This window comes from Podarcis muralis, chromosome 8 (genome assembly GCF_964188315.1).
Source record: "Podarcis muralis chromosome 8, rPodMur119.hap1.1, whole genome shotgun sequence".
Taxonomy (NCBI): Eukaryota; Metazoa; Chordata; class Lepidosauria; order Squamata; family Lacertidae; genus Podarcis; species Podarcis muralis.
Window position 1 is genome coordinate 57,170,103 of NC_135662.1, and position 12,956 is coordinate 57,183,058.

Consider the following 12,956-nt stretch of genomic DNA (forward strand, 5'->3'; position numbering starts at 1 on the left):
AGCGGTGGGAGGCAGTCCCGTATTCTTTGTGAAGAAGCGGGATACGCCCCAAAAAAGACTGGTGGTGGACTTCAGAATCTTGAATTCGAAACCGGAGGCCTTCCTCTTGGGTATTGTCGGCCAAAAGGTGTTAAAGAAGGATAGAACGTTTTTTATGTATGCTACTACAGCAGCAAGAATTTTGATCGCCAAATATTGGAAGATTCAAGATTTGCCCACGCTGGAAGAGTGGCAAACGCAACTGATTGACTATATGGAGTTGGCCGAAATGACTGCCAGAATCCGAGACCTGGGAGAAGAAGCAATGGAGGAGGACTGGAAAAAATTCAAGAATTACTTGCAAAAATTTTATAAGTTATATGAACTATAAAATGATGTATAATTTGAAGTGCTAGCCCCAGTAATGAGAGTGCAACATTTACGAAATTGGATAACATTATTGAAAGAATCAATGTTTAAATGTTAAAAATGATAATATGTTCTGTTTTTAGAGTAAATGGACAACAAGGGATTTAAACTTAAACTGCAATTGAAAGTACAAAAGAAACACATGAAACAAGGTTATAATTTGCTGATAAATTTATTGTTAAGAATGCATTGTGCGGGAGATGCGGGGAAGCTCGATAGAAATAAGTTGTTGAAAGGTTATGATTTTTTGTTTCTTCTTTTTGTTTCTTTTTTTCTCTGTCTATGTTTGGAAAAATGCAATAAAAACTTTAAAAAAAAAAAAAAAAAAGAATCTTGAATTCGAAAACCAAGCCCTCAGCTTTCCCCATGCCCAAGATAGACGACCTGCTCGCGACGGTGCGGAAGGGACGCGTTTTCACCAAGCTGGATCTACGTGGCGCGTACAACCTGATTCGCATGCGCGACGGAGACGAGTGGAAGACGGCCATGTTCACGCCACTGGGCACCTACGAATACAGAGTTATGCCCTTCGGATTACAAAATGGCTCTCACACTTTCCAAGCCTTTATGCATCACGTGCTGGCGGGGCTCCTTTACAAGAAGTGCGTATGCTTCCTGGACGACATCCTGATTTTTTCAGAATCGCGAGAGGCGCACGAGAGGGATGTCAGGGAAGTTCTGCAGAGACTGAAGGAGCACAGGCTGTACGCCAAACTGGAGAAGTGCCAGTTCGACGTGACGGAGGTGGATTTCCTGGGCTACAAGTTGTCGGACAAGGGGCTCGCCATGGACAGCGCCAAGGTTCGCGCAGTTTTGGACTGGAAGAGCCCACGCAATCGGAAGGAAGTCCAGCGGTTTGTCGGCTTTGCCAACTTTTACCGCAAGTTCATCAAGGGATTTGCCATGCAGACAGCGGCCATCACCGACACGCTCAGCTCCAAGAAGAAGAAATTCATCTGGACGGAGCAAGCGGAGCAGTCCTTTCAGAACCTCAAGCGTCTCTTCGCGTCCGAAGAGCAGCTGCTGCATGTGAATCCCAGCAGACCCATGAGGGTGGAGACGGACGCCTCAGACAGAGCCGTGGGAGCTGTCCTGTTGCAACAAGACCAGCAGGGGGACTGGAGGCCGTGCGCCTTCTACTCGAGGAAGCTCAGCAAGTCGGAGCAGAATTACACTATCTGGGACAGGGAGTTGCTAGCCATACATGCAGCATTCAAGGCATGGAGGCACTTCCTCATCGGAGCCAGACATACAGTGCAGGTCCACACGGACCACAAGAATCTGGAGTACTGGCGCACGGCTAGGTTCCTCAACCAGAGACACATTAGATGGGCAGAGTTCTTCGCGGACTTCGACTTCAAGATAGAGTACATCCCAGGCGACAACAACGTGATGGCGGATGCATTGTCCAGAAAGCCGCAATACCTGGAGGAGGCGGCACCGTCGGCGGCCAAGCACATTTTCGCACCGGAAGCGTGGGCATGCGCGTCGGCAACCGTGGACCTGGACGCCGTACGTCGCGCGCTGCGGGAAGACCCCTTCGCACGGGCCAAGATGGAGGAGGTGCACAGGGGCACAGCGAGGGCCGACGAGTTCCAGATTCGCGATGGGTTGCTCCTCCACAAGGGAGCACTCTACGTGCCGGGAGATGACCTCCGCGCAAGGGTCCTGCAGCAGCTACACGACGCTCCCACCGCAGGGCACTTTGGCAAAGAAAAGACTGTCGAACTCGTAGCCAGAGACTTTTGGTGGCCCAAGATGCGGGGGGAAGTAGCGGATTACGTCTCGAGATGTGACACCTGCCAAAGGGCCAAGTCAGTTCACAGACCGCCGGCGGGATTGCTGGAACCGCTGCAGACACCGTCTGAACCGTGGGAGAGGGTGGCCCTGGACTTCGTCACGGATCTTCCCAGCTCGAGGGGAAAGACAGCAGTGCTAGTGGTGGTGGACATGTTTACTAAGATGGCACACTTCATTCCGTGTGCGAAGGTAGCCACGGCAGAGCAGACCGCCAAACTGTTCATAGACCACGTGTTCAAGGTCCACGGTCTGCCACGGTCTATTCTTTCCGACCGGGGGCGACAGTTCATCTCGAACTTCTGGCAGAAGCTGATGGGCATTCTGAACGTCAAAGTCAATTTGGCGTCGGCGAGACACCCGCAGACCAACGGACAAGCGGAGAGGGTCAACGCCGTCATGCAGCAGTACCTAAGATGCTACGCCAACCAGCAGCCCACGACATGGGTGGACTACCTGCCGCTCGCCGAGTTCGCTTACAACAATACGAAGCACGTGTCGACGGGGGTGACGCCGTTCTTCGCCAACAACGGGAGGCATCCCAGAACCTTCCCGGGTTTAGAGAGAGTGGGGGAGGGGGAGCCACAGGCAGCGGAGGCCTTAGCGTCAGAGTTGCAGGAAGTCCACGAACAGCTCAGGAGGCAGTTAGAACTAGCTAAGCACGCATACAAGGTGCAGGCCGACAGACACAGAAGAGTTGGGGAAGACATACAGGTGGGTGACTGGGTCTGGCTAGCAGCGCAAGCAGTGCCGACCAGATCATTAGCTAAGAAGAAGCTAGGACATAAGCAGCTAGGACCTTACCAAGTCCAGGCGCAGGTCAATCCAGTGGCCTTCCGGTTGGCTCTTCCGGAGGGTTCCAGAATGCATCCGGTGTTCCATAGATCGGTGCTCACGCCCTACAAAGCACCTCATAGGTTTCAGGAGCCAGACACCGCACCAGACCAGAGCAGTGAAGGGCCCAGAGTGAGGGGGCCGCCTAGGAAGGGACACATCAATGAGGTCACAGAGATTTTGGACTCCAGATGGGGGGAAGAGGGAGTAGAATATTTCCTAGCCAGAGAGGGTACCCCGGCCAGTGCCAACAGCTGGGTACCGGACTATGCCTTGGAGGAACCGCTGCTCAAAGAGGAGTTTCATGCCCTCTTCCCGCACAGGCCCATGCCAGCAGAGTATTTCGATGACTGGCTTTTCACACCCACTCTTTCAGCCAGCACATTCCTGGGGTTCGACTCGGACGAGGAACAGGCACCAGTCCCCAGCTCTCAGGTGGGTTCGCCACCGGGGTCTGCCTCAGACCACTCGTATTGGTGGGACGATCAACCAGAGGAGCAGTGGCGCAGGAAGTGGCTGAGGGGTCCTTGGATGGGACCACCCGAAGAGGGGGAGAGGGGCGAGACGGACATGGACGTGTTGGGGGACAACGTGGGGTTCGAGCATGAAGACAGAGAGATGGAAGCAGAGGAGAGCGACGTTGACGAGTACATGGGGGATGAACTGTATCCGGCAAGCACCCCCGCGACGACGGAGCACCCAGTACCCGCACCGGAAGGAGGGGAGGGGGGAAGGGGGGGCTTCGAGGGGGGGATGGATGTCAGGGGTTCAGGAGCAGAGGGACAGGAGAGGGAGGAAGTAGAGACCGAGGGAGAGGAATCTGAGGGAGAAGTCAGCGAGGGTAGCCATCCGAGGTCTCTAAGTCTCTCCAGTGAATCAGAGGATTCACAGAAAGGGGCCCCAGTGGTCAGAGCCAGGGGGTTGCCAGAGGGAACACCCCAGGAAGGAGGGGCCAGAGGGGATTCAGAGAGCAGCAGCTGGAAATCGGGACCAACTTTCCCACCGGAGAGCAGTAAGGGGGAGGAGTCCCAAACATCGGCAGCAGGCAGCCTTCCGTCAGCGGAAGGACATGAGTCAGGGTTAGCCACGCCTGCATCAGAGAGCGAGGTAACGGTCAAAAGGAAGGTCAGGGGCAGCGCGCGCGCGCCAAGTTCAAATGTACAGGAGGGGGGCGCAATGGGCAGTCCGGAGAGAGAGCCGGGTCCCAAAGCCCGCCGGAGAGAAGGGGAGGAGTCCGAAGGGTCCGCTTCCGAGGCATCCCGGAAAGAAGGCACCCAGGGGGGTAGTAGGACCCAGAGGAGGAAGGAGAAACGTAGAAGGTGGAGTAAGGCTAGAGTCTTAAGCTGGTGTACAGGGGGCGGAGACTCAGACGAGGCTTCGCTGGTCTAGGGTTTAGACGTAGAGACGCACGCTAGTGTTTGGAAATGGAAACTAAATGCCAATAAAGACTTCTGTACAGTTCTAATGGCTAGCGTTGGTCTTCTGTGAGCTGAGACCGGGAGGCAGTCTCTGACAATATCGTTTTAAAATGATGCTGCTTACTTCCAACGTTTGGTATCTTATTGCACTTCTCAGGATGTGGCGCCTGTTGGTGCCAAGATTTTCAAAACTGAAGAAAACATATCTAAGAAAGGTCAGTGTCTGGTTGGAGGACGTTTAGTTCCCTCCCATCATCCACGAATAACTAAAAGGCAGGGTGGGGCTCCCCCCCCCCCAGTACATACAGTTAGTGAACATAGGGGAGGAGGCAGGAAAAAGAACAGGGAGGTGATACTACATACTGTACAGCAGGGGCGGTTTGTAGTGCATTTGGATGCAGCCCATAATTCCGCTCCCCCCGGGTAAGTGGGCATGCCAAAAACTCCCATTTGTGTGTATGAGAGCTGTTTTTCCGATGCCTAATTACTCCACCAGGATGGGCAGCACCCGGAAGGAGAACGCGAGAAGGATGAGGCAGGAGGGGAGAGAGATTAGGTATGTGGATGTGAATAGAGGGATAGGGCAAGGGATGCAAGAGGGAAAGCCAAGCCCTCCTGTTGCCTGCTCAGCCCTCGGGGAAATAAAGGTTCCCCATCCCCGATGTAATAGGAACAGTAAAGTCAAATGATGCAGTATCACTATTATTTATTAAATTTATTAGTAGCTTTCTTGCCATGCAACTCAAAGCAACAATTTTCAGCAAAAAATGAACACATGCCTACATTAAATTAATAAAAGAAATCTAAAAAACCTTTCTGATTGTTTTTTGTAAAAAAGTAGATAAAAGCTGTAGGTAATTAAAAGCCAAAGGCATAATGAAAAAGCATTGTTTTTGCCTGGTGCCTGAAGACATGTAATGATGGTCCCAGGTGAGCCTTCCTGGGGAGAGCATTCCACAAGCGAGGAGCCGCTACTGAAAAGGACACACAGTTCTCATGGTGCAGAGGACAGCATATGAAAAAGCTGAACTTTTGACATTGTGAAGACGCACAGAGAAGAAGCACAAGGCTTTTTGCTTCCTGTATCAGTGTTATGCAACAGCTGCTGTTATGATGTAGAACAAAGACTCTGAAAGAAGTTACGCTCTAGTAGGATTGAGAAATTTTCTCTCTCTCTCTCTCTCTCTCTCTCTCACACACACACACACACCCCAACCACAAAATCAACAGAACACTCGTTTCTCACCACAGACTTGGTTACATGTGGAGCATGCAAACAATTTCTTCATGGCTGTCCTACACAGAGTGAGCAGTAGCGACAGGAGTCAGCACTCTGCTATTTTCCTGCTACAGTCAAGCAGCAGTTTGGCACACTTCTTAGTTGCCGTGAGCCTCAGCCCATCACCCCACAAAAGCAAGTGCTTCAGATCTGAGCAAAAAAATAAGAACATCATCAGCCTTGGGGTTGTTTTTTTTAAGTTTCTAGTGGCGGAAAGTAGTAACTAGTAAGGCAGATGTTCAGCTTCTCTTCAGATGAGTTAATTTGTGGTCAGCAAGGTTGTGAGAAAAATGACATTCCAGATCATATTCAGGACCATGGGAGTCTATTGATTTCAGGTTTTTTTACTAACAAAATAGCTACTGTTTTTCAAAATGCTTCTGTCCTTAGTAAATAATAATCATTTCAAACATAGCTTTGAATTAATATTTCCTGTTTCTCATTACCACTTGTTCCAAGATATTTGAAAATAAAATTCTCTTGAAGCACCCCCATCTAATTGTGCTTTCTTCTTTTACTTACGAAAGCCAATCTATATCGTGCATAAACCAAACTCCCAATTTCTTGTCCTGAGCTATAGATGCTTTTATTTAATGTGTAAGACAGTTCTGCATATCCTAAGTACTGGGTGAAAGCCAATCTTTAATGTAGGGAATTCTCTTTGGTGTATGGTTTTATAAACAATATGGTGCTTCTTTTGCAGTTTTGAGATTAGCACAATTTTGGGTGTTTTTTTAAAAATCCCACTAAACCATAATGCTAACATAGGCATAGAGTCAAGCGAGCAGCTCATCCCATGTGGCTGCTGTATTTACACACATCCTGTAGTTGTGAGAAACAGCATCCATAAGGTTGCAACTGTCTGTGAAGGAGGCAACCAGTTAACTGGCCAATTTAGTCCTTGGTACAACCCTTATCCTGTATATTTTATTTAAGGGCCACTTCACAATGTTCAAAGCTATATGTTAATTCTAAACAAACTAAAGACATTTAAGCTGGGTTGGGAGGGAATCAGCCAAAAGCCTGTACAAAGCATGGAGGGTGTAGGAGGGACAAGAATCAGTCCTGGAGCTGGAACCAGGTATATGTAGCAGAAAGCAAACAATAGAGGTGCAGACTTCACCCTGTAATAGAAAACATCTTGTGAAATGCACCTATATGCAGCCTAAGTTGTTCCATGCAATTGGGCTCTACTAAATACCATGGTGTCTATAATAATAAAAGATGAGAGTCTTGCTCCAGCTGGTCTCATCTCCTTGTTCAACAGTAAGGATACCTCCAGACATGATGTTTTCTGTGGGTCTGAATCAGAGTACTAAGTGATCAGCAGCCTACACAGAGTCTGGCAGTATAGGCAAAAGGGAACAGTGTCACTGCACTTGGTGTTAAACTCAATGCTAATAGTAAGTCCCAGCCCCAACCTCCATTTTGGGCACTCTGGTGGCTCATCTGGTCACTGAGGAAGGCCTGTCTGAAGGGTGCCAAAAAAAAGATTGACGTTTCTATTAGCGCCCCTCAGCCTCTCCTATACAGAGCAAATAGACACCAATGGGAGCCTTCTCTCAACCCTATTTGATTGCCACGCTGAACAATTTTTTTGTGGGAGGGAGAAAGAAGGTGGAAACAGCAATTCCAACCCTCTTTGCCCCTGGCACATGACATACCACTAAGAGAATTCAGCCTCCAACCTTAACATCTTTCCCCATTCCAGTCCCAACTGTTCCTTGTCGCTTTTTTTAATTTGCAAACATGAAACCCCTTCTTGAAATTCAGTTAGGCTACAATTACTGGCTCAGATCATTATGTTTTCCTTGCTTTTAGACATTGAGGGAGTAACTTCCCACTTTCCTTTGTTCTGGTAATGTTGGGCATCGTGTTTTCCTGCTTCCACAAGGCTCTCACTGTTGCAGGAATTTAATAAAATACCGTATTTTTCGCTCTATAACACGCGCCCGACCATAACACGCACGTAGTTTTTAGAGGAGGAAAATCCGTAGGCATGCCACCTGTAGGCATTTCCTCCATAACACGCACAGACATTTCCCCTTACTTTCTAGGAGGAAAAAAGTGAGTGTTATGGTGCAAAAAATACAGTACTTATTTTTTGCTGCATAATAGCAGCAGCTGCCGCTTTAATCCACACAGTACTACGCCAAAGGGAGCCTTTGATAATAGCAAGTGGCACAAAACAGCACTGTCTCCATTCCATTCAGTGCTCTTGATAAAAGAAATGTCATTTCCCTGTTTTATATCCAAAAAAATGTTGGCCGAATTAAAAGCTACACACTTGTTTGTTGAATGTAGAGGGAAAATAAACAGCAGGCCACGTCGCTTTTCAAGATGTTGTGCTGAGCCACTTGGCTTCTCAGACTGCAAACTTTTTTGGAGAGCATACCATAGGATGCAGGTTTGGCCCGTACTTCAGACCCTAGGATCAAGTAAATTTGCCAGGGGCTATAAAGGGATTCTAGTGTTCTGGGCTGCAAAGAAAGATTAAACAGATTAAACCAGGCTTAGAACTACTGGAGATATGCCCCGTGCAGTGTCGCAGAAGCTGTTTGCCTTGTTTTTATTGAGCTGTATTTTCACACATTTGTTCTGAGAAGCTGGTGGAGATTTTGTAAGAAATAAAATTAAAACATTTTCTGTCTTTCCCTGCAGAACTGACTGGTGGAAATAATTTGACAACTATTTCTTTTCCATGTGCCCCAGCCTCAAGAAAGTTACTCATACCTAATACTCATTGATTACATCTGGCCCCATTACTTTTTCTGGATCAAAATGGTTATGTACTGTTGAATATAGTTCTAAAGTATGGGCTGTATCCAACTAACTTCTATACAGAGTAGAGCCACTGACATTAATTGACCCAAGTTAGCAATGACCATTGATTTCAATGGTACTACTCTTAGCAGAAGTTGAATACAACCCTATATTTAATTGTACGAATGTGTAAACCCTGTTTACTCCATAAACTTAATTGCAAAATAATTTGCTGCAGCTGATATGCGAGAACTTAAGGAATAAACATAAGACCTGGTAAACCATATCCATCTAATACACTCGCCAAGAGAGTGGATCAGTGCCTAGTATGAGCCTGTGTGAATAATGTATTGGATTTTCAATCTTGGGGGAAAGCCTTGCTCAGCTACGTTCCACTAGATAGCTGAAGCACTAGACAAGACACTCCACTTCATCAGCATAATGTACACCAAAAAGGGCTATACAAATGATAAAATAATAATTCTGATCTGTTATTTTAGGAAACCAATTTATGGTGTCTGGCGTTCATTCACACCCCATCAATTTGTAGGATGGTGAGACAAACTGATTTCTACTGACATGCTAAACCCCCGCCAAAAGGCACTTCTCTATCTTACATTTGAAAGGAACAACAACAAATTCTGTGCACAACTGATTGGTTTATTTTTAAAAATTGCAACTGATAAATCAACATTAGTGCCATTGAGATATTCCATACATTCAGCAGAAAGATGGATTTAATATTTACTTAATCTCTGAACCCTGATGCGATCGTGGTTACACAGATTTCTTTACCTGTAAAAAGAACTGCATTTTTTTAAAGCCAGTGATTCATTGACCACTGAGGTGCCCTTTAGATGGTCTCCCGAATATGTGGGATCTGTTTGTATGCAAGCAGTTAGTTCACCTGTGGCTGGGGAAATGTTTCAATGATCCAACCATGGAGCAAGAGTGACGGGGTCTTTTCTGCAGAACTTGCACTGGGTCATTTAAACATTCTCCCAGGTACATAGAAGCTGATCACAGACTAGCATTCCTACACACCTGGGAGAATTTCTAAAAGACACCTGAGATAGCTGTGGTCCCACTAGAATGGTTGTTAACTGGCATGCCTGAAAACAGCCCTTGTGCCTTTCCCTAAATACCTTGAAATCTGGGATTCAGGGGTTCCCTAGCTCCTGTTTAGATGCCACAGATGAATGTAGCGTTTTTAGACACAACTCTATTGGCTTTTCTTCTGGCATCGGTAATCCTGGCATGAAGGAAATTGTTTGGATATTGACAACAAATGGTTATCAGTTTAACAGATCTAACTGTGAATCTGTGCACAGCGTCCTGGGAAATATTACCAATTTTACCATCAATAATACTTGTTAAACAAAGAGGCATGGGGGATATGCACAGACTAAGCTAACACACACTAGCTGAGTCTTAAGCCCCTTTTCAAAGAACAATTGGGCGGAGGGAAGGACTGCCCCATACAAAAATAAAGCATAGCGTTGCAAGTTACTGTTATGAAATCCTGTTGTACAAGTAGAAATACAATCCTCATTACAGCAGCATACAAGGGAAATAGAACTGTGGTGGAAATTTATAATTTAAAAGACAAATGCCCAGAAGTTCTAACACAGCCAGAACATTTGTGAAAAGGAGAGCAATTAAACATTCATATTCTGCCATGCCACATAACATCAGCTAGGTAAGGTCACTTCAGGCATTAGGGAACAAGCATGGTAGCCAATCAATAGCACAAAGTCTGAGGTCAACCACAGCGCTTCACACTAAGCTCTCAATAAAACAGTTTTCCTGAGGTTCTGTTTATATGCCAGCCAGGGATGGAGAGATCCATACAGCTACTGCGGAGTGGTAGTAGCCTCTCCTCTTCTTTTAAAAAAACAGTCTGATCTCCAGGACAGTTTGCTCCTCAGACATGGAGTGTCTAACTGGTTAGAAGAGGAAGTCCAGCCAGTTTTGAGGTTCTTCCGTACTCAACAGACGAAGAAATTAGAAGCAAATGTGCAAGTGCAGAAGGCAAATAATTCCTTTTTCCTTTCCTTTTTTTAAAAAAACCTGATAACAATTATGAAACCTCTCTGCCTTTTCAGTACAGAGAAGATTTGGCACAGCCAAATGTATCAAACGAGGAAGATGCCCAGCTAAAAACAGCTTTCGTAGATCAGATGTGCAGGTGCATCAAGTTCATCCATTTTTGGAAAACGTTTTAGTGGAGGAAAGCAACCACTTTAACACGTGTCTATTGCTGACCCAAAATATCATCCACGTAGCAGTTTCATCTAGCATTGGAGGATATATGTTTCTGGACAACCATGGCTTGTGGAGAGGAGAAAACAGTTCCTGAAGCACAGCATGACTGCATATTTCTTACCGGGTCAAAGCAGGTTCCTCCTGGCAAGCGGCCAAAGAGGAGTGGTTTGAAAAGTGGAACAGTTCAAGCTGTGCAGTTGCTGAATTCTAGATCAAGTCTTCAGTAAAGGAAATATGCAAGTCTGAAACTGGCAAACACACTTTAGGTACAGATTTTCCCCAATCTTCATCTACGTTGCATGTGGATAACACAAATTCCCACCTGTATTTCATATACTATCTCAATTACTGGCCATGGAACTTGCAAAAAGGAAGCAATCTTCATGATCTTAAAGGGCTAGAAATACTGTTAGGATTTTTCCTCCTCAATATTTGGGCTAATGCAAAGAAGACATTTGGCATTAAATAATACTAAGGAAAGTGTCAAGTTTCAGCTTTCTTTTTGAAAAAGTGGCCTGCTGTGTTATTCATCACTAGGCAATTGCTCTTCTTCCTCCGAGTGGCTCTTGCCTAGCCTGGTCTACTTTTCATTTATTGAAGCAGACCGCACACCCAGGTAGTTTATTTTAGATTAAGATGCAGTTATATAGACAGTGCTCCCATTGTCAGTGCAGCTTAAGACTGTACGTTGGAAGGCATTTCACTGTGCCCATGCTGGAAAGTCTCAGCTATGTAACACTGCTGGCTTCACCGCCAGACATATATGGGCACAGAGAGTTCAGATTAAGGCCTAGGCTACACATTTGGGTTCTTTCTGGCTTCCAAACGGCTACTGTCATAAATCCTTCATTGGGTCTTTTGGCATTTTCCCTCAGGTCTCTTATGACTGTAGCCACTTCAGAAAGAAGGCTGAGTTGTATTAGATGCCTTCCTTCCCTTCTTTCTTCACAGCAACAAGTTGAATGCCAATTCATTATTTTTTTCATCTTGGCATAGCATCACCCACTCCACAACCACACCTCACACTTTGATCTATTAATTGGACACACTGGTCCAGCAGTGTGTGCTTAACACATTTACACTGAATAAAATACATTTTCTTTACATTATTCATTTACCCCTTTCTTCCTAGCTGCAGCCTCCATCACCATTTGGAAAAAAACAATTTTAACATTTCTGCCGATAATTGCATTGCCTTCATGAGTCCTAACTGAAATATAACAGACATTCCAAAAGTATGACCCTTATACATTTTATATAAATAGGTAAAAGCTTCAGACAAAATACTCCGATTCTTGTGATTGAATTTTTTTTAAATAGCACTGAAAAACATCCAGCCCTTGAGTAGGTACACATACACACACTCACACAAGCACATATATACGAAGCGTGATGAGTGAATAAGACTTATAGATATGTCCATATATATATATTTAAAAAGCACCCTCATGTGAGCCCCCAAAAGAAAAATCCATTCCAATGGATTTGGAACACAAGGAAAGCAAATAATTAAAAACAATGCCAGGTCTGATACCTGGCTAGGTTTCCATGTTGGACACTTCTATTTGCAGCCCATCAGAAACACAGTATTTACAACTGAAAGTGAAGCTGCAAGGCTGGCTCCAAATATTTTGACTGATAGCTGACTCCACTTTGTGCTTTAAAGTGCCTTCGTACTGGCTGGGTGTGTTGTGTGTGAAGCTGGCTTTTGTGGGTAGCAGCTGTAGAAGTAAACCTGCAACAGGATGGCCATATCCACAAAGACCTGTAGAAGTCCGCAGATAGAGAACTGGAAGGGAGCCTGGTTCACAAGGAAGTACATGGTCTTGAAGGTGTCACCACTGGTCCACATCAGCACCATCTTGACACTTAACAGGGAGAGAAAGGGAAAGCACTTTTAAGAAGAGGGAAAATGGAAAACTGAAAAAAAGAATTACAACCGTAGCACAGCTATAGTAACTGTAACTGATTAAATATGAGTGACAGTTAGGATAAGCAAAGCACAATCAGCAAACTTTATTATCTTCTGCTACAATGCATGGCAAATCTAACATTAATGTGGAGAGGGCTTTTGTCTACGCTTCTGCAGAGTAGCCAGTCATAAGCCATATAGTTCATACTAAAAATCAAAAGAATGTCACAGTACATAAAATAGAGAAAGCAAAATGTCTCTTACAAACACACACACACTT

General features: G+C 45.7%; 1 protein-coding gene across 2 annotated transcripts in view; it reads right to left on the minus strand.

The window, feature by feature from the left end:
- Nucleotides 1-9,138: 9,138 nt before the first annotated feature.
- SLC66A2 (solute carrier family 66 member 2) overlaps nucleotides 9,139-12,956 on the minus strand; it is a 64,433-nt gene continuing 60,615 nt past the window's right edge. For both annotated transcript variants that reach the window (XM_028737518.2, XM_028737516.2), the window contains one exon: nucleotides 9,139-12,632. In XM_028737518.2, the coding sequence (XP_028593351.1) occupies nucleotides 12,425-12,632 (208 nt within the window). In that variant the 3' untranslated portion in view covers nucleotides 9,139-12,424. The remainder of the gene's footprint in view (nucleotides 12,633-12,956) is intronic.